This window comes from Mesoplodon densirostris, chromosome 19 (assembly GCF_025265405.1).
Source record: "Mesoplodon densirostris isolate mMesDen1 chromosome 19, mMesDen1 primary haplotype, whole genome shotgun sequence".
NCBI classification, from domain to species: Eukaryota; Metazoa; Chordata; class Mammalia; order Artiodactyla; family Ziphiidae; genus Mesoplodon; species Mesoplodon densirostris.
In genome coordinates, this window is record NC_082679.1 from 47,034,748 (window position 1) to 47,053,708 (window position 18,961).

The 18,961-nt window shown below is 47.0% G+C and overlaps 2 protein-coding genes across 3 annotated transcripts in view; one reads left to right on the forward strand and one right to left on the reverse strand.

The window, feature by feature from the left end:
- LRRC36 (leucine rich repeat containing 36) overlaps window positions 1-10,717 on the forward strand; it is a 41,085-nt gene extending 30,368 nt beyond the window's left edge. Inside the window, 5 exon segments of the mRNA XM_060084690.1 lie at window positions 3,100-3,266; window positions 5,046-5,191; window positions 5,977-6,100; window positions 9,081-9,195; window positions 10,492-10,717. Coding sequence (XP_059940673.1) covers window positions 3,100-3,266; window positions 5,046-5,191; window positions 5,977-6,100; window positions 9,081-9,195; window positions 10,492-10,717 — 778 coding nt within the window.
- A 4,215-nt stretch (window positions 10,718-14,932) lies between these two features.
- Window positions 14,933-18,773, reverse strand: TPPP3 (tubulin polymerization promoting protein family member 3). Of its 2 annotated transcripts, XM_060083244.1 has the most exons (5): window positions 18,341-18,773; window positions 16,161-16,325; window positions 15,842-16,035; window positions 15,576-15,729; window positions 14,933-15,460 (listed from the first exon to the last, which is right to left on the reverse strand). In XM_060083244.1, the coding sequence occupies exons 3-5, from the start codon at window positions 16,027-16,029 to the stop codon at window positions 15,272-15,274; spliced, it is 531 nt and encodes a 176-aa protein (XP_059939227.1). In that variant the 5' UTR covers window positions 16,030-16,035; window positions 16,161-16,325; window positions 18,341-18,773; the 3' UTR covers window positions 14,933-15,271. The 2 variants fall into 2 exon arrangements, with proteins under 2 accessions (XP_059939227.1, XP_059939226.1); XM_060083243.1 differs by lacking the exon at window positions 16,161-16,325.
- Window positions 18,774-18,961: the final 188 nt, after the last annotated feature.

Consider the following 18,961-nt stretch of genomic DNA (forward strand, 5'->3'; position numbering starts at 1 on the left):
GTATGATAGTTAGTGTTGTTCTTACTTAGTAACTAAGTTTTATTGCTGCTGTTGCATACATCCCTCCATGGAGAATGCCTTTGTCTCTCCTCTCATCTGTTTGAATATTAATTTTTCTCCAGGCCCTACTTCCATCATGAAGCTTTCTTCTCATCAGTTAAAAGAACTATAGCTCTTGGGGCATGCTCTTCCCTTGAACACATAATCTTTGTCATACGAATCATTTGTCATTTAATCATTTACTGCCTTGTGAGAAAGCAGGGGCTTTGGTCAAAAACAACTATTTCTAGTCACTTATTTTTCAGTTGATGGAAATCTTTTTGCACATTGACATGGGTTTATAAGGGGGGTTTGTTGTTGTTTCGTTGGTTGGTTTTTTAACCCTTTAAATACTTTCTATTCAGTTTTCAAAACTTGGGAGGTGTTTGTAATTTTTGTGTACCAAAGGGGGCAGTCTTGTAATACTTTTTTGACTTTTTGGTCCTTTTTTGTTTTCCATTTTCAGCCACTGATGCCTATTTTTCCAGACAAAGAGCACTGGTGTTAATGTATTTAGGGCGAAGGTACAGCAACACTTAGGATATTTGGGTGCTATATTAATTAATAAGACGTGTTCTAGGAGATTTTTCCACCTCTATTTCATGTGATAGGATTGTTAAAATAGCAATTAAAATCTCAATGCACTTTTCTGGACTATCTTAAAAATTCCCATTTCTTTTTTCCTGTTAGATACTATATTTCTTTATATGAAAAGTTATAAAAGAGATGTTTGAATATAAATATAAAAGAAATACACTGTTCAGTTTCTAGAAAGGTATAAATCAGAATAGCATTTAAGAAGTTATAAAAAATAATCCCACATAAAAAAAACACAAAATTAAACCAAACATGAATTTGTGAAAATTTTTGACCAACTGACTTTAGAATCATAGACAAATTATAAAAATTAAGTTTTAGGGCTTCCCTGGTGGCACAGTCGTTGAGAGTCTGCCTGCCGATGCAGGGGACACGGGTTCGTGCCCCGGTCCGGGAGGATCCCACATGCCGCGGAGCGGCTGGGCCCGTGAGCCATGGCCGTTGAGCCTGCGCGTCCGGAGCCTGTGCTCCGCAACGGCAGAGGCCACAACAGTGAGAGGCCCCCGTACCGCAAAAAATAATAATAATTTTTTTTTTTTTTTTGCGGTATGCGGGCCTCTCACTGTTGTGGCCTCCCCCGTTGCGGAGCACAGGCTCCGGACGCGCAGGCTCAGCGGCCATGGCTCACGGGCCCAGCCGCTCCGCGGCATGTGGGATCCTCCCGGACCGGGGCACGAACCCGTGTCCCCTGCATCGGCAGGCGGACTCTCAACCACTTGCGCCACCAGGGAGGCCCAATAATAATTTTTTTAAAAGCCATGAGACATGGCTTTTCAGCTTTTAATTTGCTGAAAATTAAAAGTAACAAAATTATTCCAAAGTTCATAAAAAAATTATCCCCCACTCTCACTGCATTGTGATAAATGAAAGAAAATACGTAAAGGCATGTATGTGTTTCTAAGTTGTTCAATGATGTGCACACAGAATTACCAATACATGAAAAACCAGTGACAGTAAATATCCATTTTTGACAAGATCCTCTAAAGTGGGCTTGTAGTGTAACCAGTTTTTCTATGACTTTTCTTCCTAATCAGGTTGTTAACTTCTTAAGGACCTCATCTTTTACTTCTTCATACGTTCACAGTCCTTATGTAGAAATCTCCATGCACATGATCAGTGTTCAGTACAGATCTGTTGAATAAATGTTTATCCCATTTGTAATGCTTTTCCTTATTAATCATAGGCCACCTGTGTGACTCAAGTCATAGGTATCACTGTCTGGTGTTCTGCTTCACAGTTGTCATATATGACAGCATTATCTAATTAATCATCTATAGTTTTAATATCAAAAGAGCCAAAGATTGAGAAATAATTTGGCTGTTTTTAATATATAACAGCTTTCTTGAAGTCCCTTGAGACTCTACAGAAAATATTTGTAGATTGATCTGTCCACTAAAATACCCAATTGTTTTTTATTCATTCAGACATGACTAAATAAATAGACATAGGGCCTCCCTGGTGGCGCAAGTGGTTGAGAGTCCGCCTGCCGATGCAGGGGATACGGGTTCGTGCCCCGGTCTGGGAGGATCCCATATGCCGCGGAGCGGCTGGGCCCGTGAGCCATGGCCGCTGAGCCTGCGCGTCCGGAGCCTGCGCGTCCGGAGCCTGTGCTCCGCAACGGGGGAGGCCACAACAGTGAGAGGCCCGCATACCGCAAAAAAAAAAAAAAAAAAATAGACATATACATCATATCTGAATGAATAAACAATTGGGAGTTTCATTGGAGAGCTCTACCTATACATCTATATACATAAGATTCTCACTGAATAAAAAGTATCTTTAGTACTGGGTCCAACAATAACATTTAACATAACATTTAAAACGTTATGGGATATTTATGTTTATTATATATTAATATACTAAATATAAGCTTATGAGTTATAACTTTTATTAAATTACTCCCCATTTTATTTTATGATATATAATACCTTAAAAAAGTTCTGCAGTTTAATCTTTCCATATTACATAACATAATACATTGAGCCATAGACATAGGTGTTAAAACATTTTTTGTTTTCTTCTGAAAATCTCTACAGAAAATTATTATAGAAGATACTGTTACCTTTGAAATTATCCTTGTATATATTATTGTATTTGCCTTAGACATTAATATTCTATTCAGATCCAAACTAAAAGATGAAACCAACTTTCTTTTTTTCTTTGTTAACACTTTTTTTTTTTTTTTTTTGCGGTACGCGGGCCTCTCACTGTTGTGGCCTCTCCCGTTGCGGAGCATAGGCTCCGGACGCGCAGGCTCAGCGGCCATGACTCACGGGCCTAGCCGCTCTGCGGCATGTGGGATCTTCCTGGATCAGGGCACGAACCCGCGTCCCCTGCATCTGCAGGCAGATTCTCAACCACTGTGCCACCAGGGAAGCCCAATGTTAACACTTTAAATGTCTGGATTTTTACTTCCCTTGTGTTAGAATGACAAATGGTTGGGTTTTTTGTTTTTTTTCTTGGGCCTCTCTCTAGTGACCTGGGCAGTTTGCATGGTTTGCCAGGAAACCACAGTCCCCCGATCTCTGCCAGAACATCCCATGTGGCCTCTGTCCTCAGACAGCTCCTGGACCTTGTGGATAAGCACTGGAACAGTTCCGGCTCCCTCCTCCTCAACAAGAAGTTTCTGGGTAAGTGAGTGCATTCTCAGTTCCTGGAGAAGGGCTCAGACCTTGCTTCTGCTTTGTGTTTCTGCTCTATGTTCTGAAAAAAGCTACTCAGTCCCCTTAACTTGCAGGGAAAATTGTTTTCATGATCACTTACCAAAATTTCTCAGCCACACAGTGATTGACAAACCTGCATTTTTCTTATAATCTCTTCTAACCTGTTGTTTGTTTGCTTGTTTGTTTGTTTTTGGCTGCACAGAGCAGCTTGCGGGATCTTAATTCCCCAACCAGGGATCGAACCCCGGGCCCACTGCAGTGAAAGCACTGAGTCCTAACCACTGGACCTCTAGAGAATTCCCTTCCGTGTTTGTTTTTATCAGCACTCTTCCCTCATGTACCAATTGTCTTGTTCCTCCTGTAACTTTTTCTTGACAGTCTTTGAGTGATGAGATATAAAATAGAGCAAGGTCATGTTAATGATTACAAAAGGATTTTATGATCCTTGGGAAAGTGCCAACAATAAATACAACAGAAATTGGGTTTGATCATTAGAGATCTGAGATGCCTGTTGAAATATTCGATTCGAAAAATATGATTCAAAAAACTCCAGTGACTAGATGAGGTGGACTCTTTTTTAGGGCTTCTTTTTTAGGAACTTGGGAGAAAACGGTTTTGCAAATATTGTCCCCATGTGTTTATTTGTTGTTTAATGGAAGAAGAATTCAAGGAACTGTTGGTGGTGGTAAAAGTTTAAGTAAAAAACGAAACTTTAAAGTTGTTTGGGCTTAACTTTTCTTTTTTTAAAAATTTCTTTTATTTATTTATTTTTGGCTGCGCTGGGTCTTCTTTGGCTGTGCGTGGGCTTTCTCTAGTTGTGGTGAATGGGGGCTACTCTTTGTTGCAGTGTGAGGGCTTCTCATTGTGGTGGCTTCTCTTGTTGTGGAGCATGGGCTCTAGGCGCGCGGGCTTCAGTAGCTGTGGCTCACGGACTTAGTTGCTCCGAGGCATGTGGGATCTTCCCGGACCAGGGCTCAAACCCGTGTTCCCCTGCATTGGCAGGCAGATTCTTAACCACTGCGCCACCGGGGAAGCCCTCTTTTTTTCATTTCTAAAGGGACGTACAGGAGAAGAAGTCTTAGCCCAGTTACTTTCCTTCCTGCATTGATCCTTTGCTCCTGTTTTGTAGGAAATTATCCCCAGGAGCCACTCATCAGTGATTAGATAATAATAGCACAGAGCATGCACTCACGAGGGTCTGCTGTTGTCTCCATAGATGTGGGATATAATTTTTTTTAATTTATTTGTTTATTTTATTTATTTATTTTTGGCTGCATTGCATCTTCCTTGCTGCGTGCGTGCTTTCTCTAGTTGTGGTGAGCTGGGGCTACTCTTCGTTGCGGTGCGTGGGCTTCTCATTGCAGTGGCTTCTCTTGTTGCGGAGTACAGGTTCTAGGCACGCGGGTGCATGGGCTCAGTAGCTGTAGCTCGCGGGCTCTAGAGTGCAGGCTCAGTAGCTGTGGCGCATGGGCTTCGTTGCTCCGTGGCACATGGGAACTTCCCAGACCAGGGCTTGAACCCTTGTGCCCTGCATTGGCAGGCAGATTCTTAACCACTGCACCACCAGGGAAGACCATAATTTTTTATCTCCATCATGAAACATCTCTTACAGTCACTTACTAAATTCTTGAAAAAAGGGGATATTAGATAACCTTGTTTGTCCTACAGAGCTGGTAGTTATTGACTAGGAATTCTGTGCTTTAGCTTTTAAGATTGGCCCGTGTATGCAACCTGAATTTTTGGCAGGTCCTGCCCGAGACCTGCTTCTGACTTTGGTAGTGCCTGCTCCTTCTCAGCAGAGGTGTCACTCACGTCCTGAAGATACATCAAAAGCCTTCCACAAAAGGGAGATGGAACTGAAGGAGACGGGGCAGCTGGTCCCTAATGACATGGTATGCTGCTCTCGTCTTCTTTTCCTACTCTTTCTTTACTAGAAAAGGATGGGGCAGCAAGACTAGAGCAGGTCTGTGCCATAAAGAACATCATCACTATGAGCACCTAGATGTTTCTGGACTGAAATATAGAAAAGTCAGTCTGTGCAAATCTGGAACACAAAACTTGCAGGGACAGCTTGGAGGTTTTGCAGGGATGACTCCCTAATCCTAGCCCTAATCCAAAAATTCTAAGGAAAGACTTGAAATGGAAAAAGAAAAAAAAAAGGCCCTAGAATGAAAACATTTAGGACCATGTTCTCGAAGGTTATGGTTTGATTCAGATGAGGGAAGTTAGATGTCTCTGGGATTATCTTTCCTCCCTTCTGATGGAGAGCCCTAAACCAGGGGCCATTCCTAGAGTGTTAGGCTGCTGGCTCTGGGAGGGAAAGAAGGGACTCATATTCTTAGGCTTTTTTCCCCCCTTTTCTTAACATTAGAGGATTTTCAGGCATCCAGTTTAGTTTCTAGAAACTTTAGATAGGTGACTGGCCACTTGTCAAAACAACCACTTGTTCTGCAAGAGTAGTGGATAACTCACAGGAAAGATTGCAATTGCATGTGATAAATTTGTTTGCTGCACTTGAGCTATGCTTACCAATGAATTAAAATTCTAGTGAGAAAGAGAGATGCTGACCTCCATTCAGCTTATCACTAAACAGAGGAAAGATTTTTTCAGTTTTCTGAAAGCAGTCCTCAGAATTTCAGATTCTTAATGTGTTTGTATTTTGTTTTCTAATCTAAAGGAAAGTTTGAAGCAAAAACTGGTCAGAGTGCTGGAGGAAAACCTCATTTTGTCAGAAAAAATCCAGCAATTGGAGGAAGGTGCTACCACCTCGATTGTGAGTGGGCACCAGTCCCACACTTATGGTAAGTTCAGGAAGATGGCCCGTTTAATAAGCTTCGTCATCCAGAGCTCACATGGCTTCCTAAATGGAAACAACCATCTAGCCTCAGAGTTGTAATGCAGGTGACTTGAGTTACCAGAGTAAAAGAGTTTACTCTTTTATCAGTGTAAAGCATTTACAAATGTGTTATTATTGTCATTATTTTTTTTTTTTTTTCGCTACGCAGGCCTCTCACTGTTATGGCCTCTCCCGTTGCGGAGCACAGGCTCCGGACGCGCAGGCTCAGCGGCCACGGCTCACGGGCCCAGCCGCTCCACGGCACGTGGGATCCTCCCGGACCGGGGCACGAACCCGCGTCCCCCGCATCAGCAGGCGGACCCCCAACCACTGCGCCACCAGGGAAGCCCTTGTCATTATTTTTGAGAAAGACACTTGTTTTTTCTGATTATAGCAGAAGATCGTGTTCTTTACAGAAAGTTTGAAAAATATAAAGAAAATATAATCTCACTACCCAGAAATAACTACAATTAGTGTTTTTGGTATATTTTCTTTCACCATATGCCTATACATGTATTTAACTCAGAATTAAAATTTGTGTCTTGATTTTTAAAAACTAATTTATGTACAGCAAAATACACACATTTTAAGTTTGATGAGTTTTGACAGATATATATATATTCATTTAACTGCATCCCAATCAAAATACAGAACATTTCTGTACTCTAGAAAGTTTGACCCTTGTGCACTCAGTTCCCGCTACTCTACCCTAGGCAATCTGATTTCTACAACCTAATGTTACTAATTTAATAGCACAGGCATTTCCTATAATGTTACATGAATATACCATATTTCTCTATTCAGTCCTCTTTATAGTTGTTTTTAATGTTAGCTATTATAAATAAAGCTGCCATTTTTATATTATAAATAATTCTAATTCTAAGAATTTCCAAACATTCGAAAGACCTGAAATAGAAGAAAAGATCCGAGAGTGAAAATGCTTCTCTAAGATTCTCTTTCTTCTCTTCTGATGGAGCTAAGAGTCCTAATATTTATGCTGTGATAAATAATGCAGCTATTAATATCTGTGTATATAAATCTTTGTGTACATTTTAGACTATTTTCCTAGCAGACATTCCTAGAAGTAGAATTAGTGGGTCAAAAGATGTGGACAGGTCTTCCCTGGTGGCGCAGTGGTTGAGAGTCCCCCTGCCGATACAGGGGACGTGGGTTCGTACCCCAGTCCGGGAGGATTCCACATACTGCGGAGCAGCTGGGCCCGTGAGCCATGGCCGCTGAGCCTGCGCGTCCGGAGCCTGTGCTCCGCAACGGGAGAGGCCACAACAGTGAGAGGCCCGCGTACCGCAAAAAAAAAAAAAAAAAAAAAGTGGACATTTTTGAGGTTTTTGTTACACATTGCCAAATCATTCCCAAGAAAGATGGTTTCAGTTTACACTCATATCAGCAGTAAGTATGTATTTGAATGCCTTTTCATTTCACCCTTGCCAACACTGGGTATTATATTTTTTTGCTATTATAAGTGAAAAATAATATCCCATTGAATTTTTGATTTGTACTACTTTATTATTAGTATAGTTTAGGTAGATAAAGTCTACCTCGACTTTAAGCTTCTAGCTCAGCACCCACAAACAAACATTATGGGTATTTGGATTTGAATGAGGAATTTGATTTGGAAATCAGTGTTGAATTTCCAGAGCTGAATCTCATCACTATCTGATATTCATAAGCCTGAATAATCAAGACATCATTCTCCACTTACCTGCACTGAAAATAAATAGGTGTTTATTCACTAGATACCTACTTTTTTTAAAAAAATAAATTTATTTATTTTATTTATTTATTTTTGGCTGTGTTGGGTGTCCATTGCTGCGTGCGGGCTTTTCTCTAATTGCGGCAAGCGGGGGCTACTTTTCGTTGTGGTGTGCGGACTTCTCATTGCAGTGGCTTCTCGTGTTGCGGAACACAGGCTCTAGGCATGCGGGCTTCAGTAGTTGTGGCTCGTAGGCTCTAGAGCACAGGCTCAGTAGTTGTGGCGCACGGGCTTAGTTGTTCCACGGCATGTGGGATCTTCCCAGACCAGGGCTTGAACCCATGTCCCCTGCATTGACAGGCAGATTCTTAACCACTGCGCCACCAGGGAAGCCCTAGCTACCTATTTTCAATCAGCCATGAGACCCAGTTCTCTATTTTGGATTACTGGTGATAAATACAGCTGTTGCAGCCCTGATTTCCACCTTCCAGAACCTTGCTACTCAAAATGTGAGCCACACATCGCAACATTAGTATCACCTGGGAGCTTGTTAGACATATAGAACATCTGGCCTCACCTCAGACCTACTGAATCAGAATCTGTTTTCTAAAAAGATCCCCAGGTGATCTGTAAGCATATTAAAGTTTAAGTACTGTTCTAGAAGACTGACTTGCTTAGGACCAGAGTTCCTGTGCTTTTACCTACCTTATTATTTATTGCAGGCAGTGGCAACATATTTGGAACACTGGATATGAATGCCTTGGCCACAAATCCAGTTTCTGAAAGCACTCATTGAGCTATTGTCATGTGCCTGACACAGTTCTAGATGTTTTCACATATTCCATACAGAGTGAAGGACATACATCCATGAACTAAAATGGAGAATACAAGGAGACCAAATATTTGTTGACTGCCTATGCTATGTGAGCACAGATGTCTCACTGACTCCTCATAACAGTGCTACCCGGCAGAGTTACTAGCTCTAGTGAAACTCACAAAAATGAACTAACGTGCAAGATTAAGTGGTTGAGTTTTAATTCAGATATGTCTGTTGCGAAACCCTATATTCTTGCCACTATATCTGCTGTCTCCAAGGGAGGGAATGGTGAATGGAGTGTGGAGGTGGGTGCAGTGGGGCCCCCAACTCTTCAAGATGTCTCTCTGATCACTCAAGCTCTGCTCAAAGACTAGCCTCTTGGAATCCTCTCACCCCTGGCTACTGTAACCTTTGTAGATGATCTTCTGCGCAAAAACCAACAGTTGAACATGCAGGTGGCTTGCCTGAACCAGGAGCTTGCCCAGCTGAAAAAGCTGGAGGAGACAGTGGCCCTTCTCCACGAAAGTCAGAGGTAGGACTGGGTCCATCTAGCTGACTTCTGGAAGCAGGTGTTTACTTTCCTTTATCTCCTTTGTTTTACTTGGCAAGTTAATATCTATATACTTTTCAAATTAACTCTATTCTGTGTGCAAACCACCTGTATCCAGGCCACTTTGCTCAGGGATCAAAATACCGCTTTCCAGAACACACCAGTTTCTGATTCAGCAGATCTGGGTTGGGAACTGAGAATTTGCATTTCTAGTAAGTTTCCGGGTGATAACTCTTGCTTCTGGCCTGGGGACCACACTTTGAGAACATTAAGATATATATCTTTAGTGATGCTATATTTTAGAGTAACTTGAAATAATTCTTCTGAGTGTTGTTAAACCATCAATTCAATATACAGGTTCAATTCATTTCATTTTGTTTGATTCATAGGGAATATTTTTATTATTTTGATTTAATCTTATGTATAATTAATGTAAAACTTACATGGTCCCAAAGTCAGATCCACAAAATCAGATAAATTCAGACAAATCTAGCTTCCTTACCTGTCTCCTCTATCCTTTCCTTCCTTCCCACCAGCCTTCCATTGCAGGTGTGGGTGTGTATTTGTATTTCCCCTCTATTATATAAAAAGAGGCATAATGTTGCTTTATTTTATCTAGAAATCATTTCACAGTGGTGTATAGAGTTCGTTCTCACTCCTTTTTATACATGCATAGGACTCCACTGTGTGTGTATTTAATTAGTCCTCTACTGATGGACATTACAGTATCTTGCTGTTGCAGATAGTGTTGCAGTGAATAGCATTGTGCATGCATCTTTTTTGGCGGGGAGGGGCAGTCTCTGACAGCTTCCAACATTACATGGTAATAAAGAGTCCAAGAATACAGTTATGACTAGCACCTTTAGTTTAATTGCAGAGGCAGGATAGATTAGAAGAAGTAGAAATTAAGATTTGGGGATAGAAATTGGAGGCCTGGTCAGGTGCCAGTCTCCCCGTGCGTCTACTTACTTCATCTTGAAAGTGCTTTGGAAAGATCAGAACAATCACTGTATAAAATGTGAACTATGTTATTGCTACAGTCAGTCTGGAATGTAAACAGAACTGCAATGAATAAATAAACTGTCTGCCTGCTTTTAAAATAACCAACTCATAAATCAGACAGTTCTTTCTATTTAAAGATGTTACTTCATTTTACATTTATTTATTTATTTTTATTTATTTATTTTTTTACATTTATCTTTAGCAAACATTTCAGGTCAGAATGGCAACTACTTTGCTTTTATGACTTCATAACTGTCTTTTTTCCCCATGCCTCAGATCCCTGGTGGTAACTAATGAGTATCTGCTGCAGCAGCTGACTAAAGAGCAAAAAGGTTATTCTGGGAAAGCACTCCTGCCTCCTGAGAAGAGTCATCATTTGGGAAGATTATCGCCCTTTGGGAAAAGCACGCTGTCTTCCTCCTCACCAGTGGCACATGATACGGGTCAGTATCTAATACAGAGTGTTTCAGACTCTGTCCCAGAGCCTAGTCTATGGAGCTAGCCCTGCACACCTTTTTTGCAGCTTCCCTCTCAGCCCCAGGGGGCTCTCAGTGTCATTGCCACTAGTATGGTGGTATTCACTCACAAGATTAAGAAAAATATCTTATTTTAATTAGACTATGTTGGGCCTTTTTATTTCTTTTTATCTCCTCCCATCAAGTCGTTCTTTCCTTCTGCCCACATAAATAGTTGGCACTTAGTCCTAGGCATCATATCACATAGAAACGTTTGGCTGAAAATGTCAAAAAGAAAAAAACACTAGACATTTTTCCCAAGTGTCTGTTGAAACTGTGTAGTAGGAAGTTTAAAAAGAACATCCAAGGCTAGGTATGTTTTGTGTTAGCAGAAATTTTGGAGAACCTCTATTGATCAGTTCATCAAACGTGTTTTGGGTTTTCTCCCACCATAGTGAAAAGGTGACAAGGTCCGGTGTCTTCCTGGAGCAGCCAACACTTTAGTTGTGTGATGGACCTCAGAGCTTGCCATTGGCACCAAACAGGCCTAAATAAAAGCCTAGACAGATCCTGGAAAGACAGACAGAGAGTAGGTAATTCCTACTCTGGAGAACTGGAGAAGTCATCAGTGAGGACTTGAGTGGAAGCTTGGCAGAATGAGTACAATGGTACCAGGTAGAGGGGGTGCAGAGCCTCCTAGGCCAAGAGTACAGAGTAGGAGAGTCAGGGGCCCCCAGAGGGATCACCGGGCAGGGAAGATGTAGGTCATGGTGCCATGACAGTATATAACTGGGGGATCTGTCCTAGCCTGGGAGGGAGGTGTGATATCAGGAAAATGTCCCCTAAAGAAATGATCTTTCAACCAAGACCTGAAGAAATAAATAGGAGGTCACCAGGCAAAGCATAGGACTGAGGGCAGAGCTCAGTGGGGAGAGCTGCAGAGAGAAATAGCATAAGCAAAGGCCATGAAATGGGAAGGAACATGGTTCATTCAGGGAATGGAGGGCCTGAGAGGAGATACACAGGAGCTAGGTCGCATGGCTCCCAAAAGACTTTAGATTGGGAAGGCAGATGGGTAGTATTCAATAGATTTGTGTTTGAGAAGCTTTCTCTATAAGAAGAGTGGATTGACCTCCGGCTGTGTGGAGTGGACCAGAGAGGAGCTAGAGAGATGAGAGAGAAGGCTGGTGCAGTCCAGACCAGAGGTGTGGCTTCTGAAAGTTAGCTTTGGGCTCAGCATCCACTTTACATGTCAGTACCTTGTATTTCAGACTGAGGATCAGTCTTTTCTTTAATCCTGATTGATTAGGCATCAATGGGAAAAGATAATGCAAGTGGCTCTAGGTATGTCTCTACTTCAAGGTTGCACAAGTAGCTAATGTTGCCAGAGAGCTGTAGAGGGCAAAGGACTGTTAACCTAATGTCATATTGTACTTCTCTTCATCTTCAGGGTCATGTCAGAGAGAGAGGCAGGTGGAAAGATTAGACACTTATTTGCTCCCCTGACCCAGGTGCTGTGCAGGGAAGGAGAGCTATTGCTGTAATAATGAGACATGAAGATCACAACTAAGATCACACATCTCTAAGTTATAAATAAAATCTACAGATCTCTCAGTTTTATGTAGGTTCCCAAAAGGAGCATGCACAGAAGAGCCATAAGTTTCTTTGAGCTGCATGGCTCTGAGGGAGCTAGAGTCAGCTCGTTTTCTCTGGAAGTGTCAGTAAGAACAGCCCCCCTCCCCGCTTTCCTGGGTCTATCTTGGCCCCATTGAGAGGCCTCCAAAGAGCCTAAGCCTTGCCCAGGTAGGGTAGCATTAGCTAGTAGCCTTACAGCCCTGTGTTGTCATATTTCACCGTCCCAGCCCAGTGCACAGGCCAACTTACTGGACAGCCAATGGGGGCTAGGGGAGGTGGGGGCAGGGATAACGGACTTCTTTCTACAACCCAGCCCTCCCGTCCTTCTCCTATGAACATCTGAGAATGCTAGCCCAGAACCTATTCAGGGTACCTCTAAGGAGGAGCAAAGAGCCTGACCCAGACTAAGTCACCTTCCGCTCTATTTTCTATTGTCACTGAAAGTGGCTGGTCCTACCCTAGGCCAGGCCCCTCTCTAGGGTTGCTGGCCACTCGTGCAGAGGTCAACTGTGTTTCTGATTTTTGCTGTGTAGCCCTTGGTCCAGAGGGCAGGGGTAGGGATTGGTGGCATCAAGGGAAGGGCCAAAGAGTTGTTGCCCTATGGGGCTAAGTGGGAGTGGGGGAACATGGAGTGGGGGAAGACCCCTGAAGCAAGTAGAAAATAAGTGGACAAGAATTCCTCACCCTGGGCCTGGCACTATTAGGAGAAAGAAGGAAACAAGGCTGGGATGGAAAACAGGTCCTCAGGGAAGTTCTCCAAAAGGAGAGGCAGGGCCCCTCTGAGGTTTGGCCTTCCCGCCAGTTATACATAGAGGGTTTTAATGGCTCCATCCCACAGATCCTAACCTCTCTTCCTTGCCCAACTGGCTTTGCTAGCAAGGGTACCCAAAGCTTTCCACCATGAGGAGGCTATGGGGAGATGGAGCAGTGATAACTGAAGGGCTGAAGTGGCATTGTTTGGTCAGTTCCTGCCATGAACCAGATTCTGCTAGACTAAGGGTCTTCCTGGCTCCGGGTGAGCCTTGATTTCCCTCAGGCTCCATAACCACTTTTAAAGAAGAGGGGGCTTTACTCCTACAAGGTGGGGTTTCAGGACTCGGCCAGTTCTCTCTCTGGGCTCCTCTAAGCCACACTGCCAATCATAGGAGGGGCCAAACTGCTGCTCCCATAGCACTGGATGGTAATCTCACCTGCAGCTTAATAGCTTAATAACCTGGACCAGGCCAATTCGTAGGATTTGGGTTTCTCTCCTATTATGCTAATTTAAGTAAGCTTGCAATTTAAACCAATTCCCCAGGGCTGCAGGAAGTATTCCTCTTACTGTATGCTGATGGGAGAGGTAGCGCTGTCTGAAACTCTTCCCTGGGCAATGCAAGGTCAGCGGAGTCAGGAGGATCCCACAACTGTCAGCCATTAGGCAAGGCTCTGCTGTGACCAGGTGATGATCTCTGCTCTCTAATTCTCACCTCACCCCCTAGCGTCTCTGTTCCAAGCCACACTACCACTCTTTACCCTCGCTCCAAGTGACTTTGGGCTCAAGGGACTCCGGGGCCACCTGGGGCAAGAACATCCTAGAACAGCCCGAGGGAGAGGGAATAAACAGTTGTGCTGCTTTGCTTTGTTATCTGGGTCAAGAAAAAATATTTGTGAATGTGTGCCTTTTTCGCCTTTTTCTAGCACTCTTAGGGACTCTGGGCAGTCCCTAAGTTCCATCCAGCCCACTTGTCAGCAGGAAGGAGGGAGAGTTGGCCCCAAAGCCTTAGACTTGGGAATAACTCTGGCCTAACATTGAGAACCTCAGAGGGGAGAAAAGGTTGATCTGAAAGCTCCCAGGAGTTCTCAGGATCAGAGAGAGACCCCCCCACCCCGCCCTGCAACCTGGGATGATGAACAGATGGGAGGGAATCAGCAAAAAGAGGCCCCTTCACTGTTGGACACCCTGCTCACCTGTCAAAGGCTGATGTTGGGTGCCAAGTTCTATCGCTGGCCATCCAGCCTCATTTTTGGAAATCAGTGTTGGGGCTTGCTGTATTAGAAAGAGCCTGGCCAGGGAGGCAAGAGGCATGGTTCTGGCCTCTATTCTGCAGAAGCCCCTTCACTCTCTGGGCCTGAGTTTCCTCAGCTATAAAATTGGGAGTTGAACTGTCTACTGTCTGCTGTCTTGCATTTTCTGATATTCTGAGATGCAGCCCAGAATGACTCACCTTGGTAGCCCTCTGGAGTGGAGGCCTGTCAGCAAGCTCAGAGCTGAGGCCTGGCACTGGGCCCCACCAATGCTTAGCCCAGTCTGAGTTTGCTGTCTCATCGCCCCCCACCTTGCTGTGAAAGCAGAGAGGCCAAGACTGAGGCCCTAATTGCGGGAAGATAGCCATGATGTCAGAACTCTAGGTCAGGGCTGAGGTAAAAGACTTTTGATTTCCCTATAGAGCATCCTCATTCAGCCTGGCTCTGTGCTAATGGAAGGGGCCTGGTGTGTGTGTGTCTTTTTCTGGGCAGAGCTGCCAGTGGAAGAATCAGCAGAGTGTGACTTGGAAGGGGTTGATGACACTGAGGGGTCGTGGGGTGTGAATGTCATTACCCTTGTTGTCATATACCTGACCAGGCCATATTGGTAAAAAAGGTGGCTTTATTGAGGTCCGGGTAAGAATTAGGCACTTGGCCAGAGCAGCAGCTTAAATATGAGGCAAGCAGGCAGGGGTTAGCCATGCCCGGGGCTAGGTTGGGGTGGTGAGGCTATAGGCACAGACTCTCCACAGACAGAAGTCGAGGGGGAAAGAAAAAGGGGAAGGGGATGCAGAGCAGTCTGGGTCAGAGGTCTGGTGGGCTGGCCCCATAGGGCTGGGCAGGAAGCGCTGGGCGGCAGATCCAGCAAGGAGGGGACCGGGCTCTCTTGCTCCACATGCCCCTAAGGCCCAGGCCTGAGCCTCTGGCAGGGGCAGCCGTGCTAGGGGGGGCCTTCCCAGGCCTCACTTCTTCACCTTGGCATCATAGGTACCTGCATTCTTGTAGGCACTCACATAGCCACTGTCATCCAGGATGTCCTGCCGCCCAGCAATGCCCTTGCCCTTGCCACTCTGATCGAAGCGTTCCTTGTGGGAGCCCGTGTACTTGCTGGTGTCAGTCAGCCGTTCCACAGCACCCCCTGTTTTTGCTTTCTGTTTGGACAGAGTTCCCCCAGGGGTACCTGGTTAGGGAGCCCAGCCCTTCCAACCCCAGCCAATATTCCCCATACCCCCCTCAGTGGCCAGCCGAGACCATCAGGGCACTTACAGTAACACCCACATTGGCTGGTTCCTTGCCTGCCACCAGCTGGCAGATGGCATCAAAGGCCTCCTCCTTGCTCTTCCCCTTGAATCGCTTGGGTGCCAGCTCTTCTAGGGCCTTCTTGAACTCCTCATAGTTGATGACCCGGGCAGACTTCCCCCTGCCAGGTATGTGGACACCATGAGTTTTCCCCTTTCTCCACATCCTCCCTGGTTCCAGCCCCCCAGTTCCCCTTCTGGGAACATCAGAAGCAGGGAATGCCTGGGGCTCACTTGACTTTGGAGAAGACGATGTCGACATCGGTCCCTGTCACAGCCTTTCCGTCAGCCACCTTGCAGTCCTTGCACAGCTTGGCCCAGTTCTTGCCATTCATCTCGTGCCCACTGGCCTTGGGATCACCATGGATGGCAAACTTGCGGAAGCTTTCCTCCAGCCCAGCCACATCTGTGCTCGTTGCCATGCCACCCTGTTAGGGACCCACCTTGGTCACCTCCTAGCCAAGCTCTCCCCCGCCCCCCGCAAGGCACAGAGCATCACTGCCTCTACCTCAAAACCTGCAAGGTTGAAGTTGCAGGCACTTCTGCCACATACCCTCAGAGCTGGAGATGGAGCTGCCTGCAGAAAGGGGCCAGCACTCAATGTCTGACTGGGCCCCAGAGCCGTGAGGAAGAGCCCCGAGAGGAAAGGTCCTGTCACTTAGTGCCAGCCTGGCTCAGAGTGGAGTTCAGAAGATGAAATCATGATGCTCGCACCAGGCTGGGAACAGAGTAGCACTGTCCAGAAAAACTGTGAGAGCAGCAGCTGGGGCCATGGCTTTGTCTGGCCCTGGCACAAGGCCTGCTTGGGTGGAAGTGAGGGTGGCAGAGCGGGCCCCCTCCCTGGGAGTTCCATGCCAGGCTGGGTCAGGACCAGGCCAGGCTGCTGGTTGGGCAGGTATTTAGTGAGGACAGTGTGTCTCTCAGGGTCATGAGGACCCAGCAAGACCCAGCCCAGGCTGAGAAGGGAGCCAGAGCACAGGCAGGGGTGCAGCTGGCCCAGCTGGGACCTTGTTACTATTTGCTGTTAAACAAAAACATGAGGGAAGGGGAACTTGGGGCTGGCCTGGCCACAGTTTGTGAAGCCTGGAGACAGTTGCTAAGGGAGGGTGGTACTGCTTGGAGAATGTTGCTAAGGTCAGGATGGTGTCAGGGCAGCTCAGGGAGAAGCTCCCAGTGCTGCTGGGCTGGGCTGGAGAATGGGTTCACGGGTGGGGCACATCAGCACTCCCAGCACCTGGGGCACAACCGTGGCTTCCTGGCCCCTTTCCAGCCATTGGGGCTGTAACGTCCCAATTTGTGGAGTCTAGGAGGAGCAGGAGATTGAGGGGCTAGCCTGAGTGGGGGTTGTAGAGTTATGAGCCCCTAGAGGCATGATGGCAAGTGAGACTGTGGCCTTGGCCCTGTAATCCTCACACCTACGCTCTGCTCTGCGCTGAAGTACACTTCCCCAATGTCTACACCTTCAGCCCTCTATGGAGGCCTCCTGGCCACACCCTGAGCACCACCACACTAGTCCACACTCTCACAACTGTGTGCACTTAGCCCTGGCCCTCCATACCCTCGGCCTTAGTCCCACTGACCACACCCCTTAACCTGGTACTCAGACCTCCCTGACCACACCAGCCCTGCACTGAAGTGCCTCCCACACCCCTTACTGCAGTCCCCTGACCACACCCACAGCCCTGGGACAAAGGGCCCGGGCCATTCCCTCAGCATGCACGCCCCACACATATACTAACAGCCCTGTACTGAGGCCCCCCAATAATACCCTCAGCCCTGCACTAAAGGGTCTTCCCCACACTTGCCCACAGCACCCACTGCAGTCTCCAACCACACCTTCAGCTCTGCACTGAAACTCCCTCCATGTAACACAGCCTGGTACTGAGACCTCCCTGACCACACCCTCAGCCCTGCACTGCAGCCACTTCCATCTATACACGGGAAGCCCTGGGACTGGTCGCCCGTCCACACACCCACAGGCCTTACTGAGACCCCTAACCAGAGCCTCACAACTCACCCTCTCTCCATACATCTGCAGCCCCTGACCACACCCTCAGTTGTGTCCTCAGCAACTATCTTCCACCTCTCCCTTTTATAATAGAGCTTCCAGTGACCACAGCCTGGAGCCTGCCTGCCTGCCTACACTCCTTCCACTACCACTGGCCTTAACACTGAAAACCCTCCCCGGGTCACCACACTCACCCATCCCTAAGTTGCAGTTTCTGGAACTGGGATCACCCACAGCTCCTACATTGCAGCAACTCGGTGGGTCCAGAATCCCTTTCAAACAGCACTCCCCTTCCCTCTCCCTACACTGCAATCTCCCACCAGCAATCTGAAGGAGACCCGCACTTTGTTCACCAAGGGTGAAGTCTGGGGGAGCTTGAGTGCCACAGGATGCTTGTTCCAGGGGCCTAGCAGGACCCTGCACCTGTGCTCACTCCTGTCTGTGAGAAGATGGATTCTTGGTAATTTCAGGCTGATCAGGTGGTGCCAAGTCACAGGCCCTGGTCCCAGGGGTCTGCAGGCCACGCTCGCTCCCGCTGGGACAGCTGGAGTAATCAGTCAGCAAGGGGGTGGGGGTGGAACGTTTGGGCCCAGGGCAGGACCGCTCAGCTGGTGTCCTCAACTCGGTACCATCCAGGGTTGGGACCCCTCCCAGGCCGCTCCCACCCCACCCCCTTCTTATCGTGCAGGATATTGATTAGAGTGGTCGGCGCCGGGGTCTCCTACCGGCTTCTCCCTCGTGGCTGCTCCTGCAGTGCACGTTCGATGGACAGAAAGGAAGACGCAAGAATGGACCGATGGACGAAGGAGACTAGGCGGCTCCGCAGCTCTGCTCCCTGCCGGCTCTGGGGCGGGACTGCAGGCCGGGCGGTTCCACCGTATTATTCCCTTGTTTCTCGGTTTCCATGGAGACGGCGAGTCCCACCCCCGGGGCTGTCTCGGCGGGAGAGTGACCAAGGTCACGCTGGCTCCACCTACCCGACCCCGCCCTCTCCGCGCTCCGCGGGGGCGGAGCTGCTGCGATCGTCTCATCTTGCTGCACCCGGGGCAGCTCTGTGGCTGGGGTGACCAGACCTTTGTAGCTCTGGACGTCCTCGGATGGCCCCCATCCTGGGCTCCGCCCGAAGTTCAAAGCTGATCCCCGCCTCCAGGGGAGATCCAACTTCCCAGAGCAGCAACCGAAGGCCTTTGGCGGGGGGCGGGGGGGGGGTGGGCGTGCAGAGGAGTGGGAAGGTCCCTTCCCTTAGTGACAGTGGGGTCTAGAGCTGGCTCAAGACCACAGCTCTCCAATGAACGTGTGGCATCCCAGGTCACAACTGCGGGTCACTGGGGGCGGGAGGGGACAGT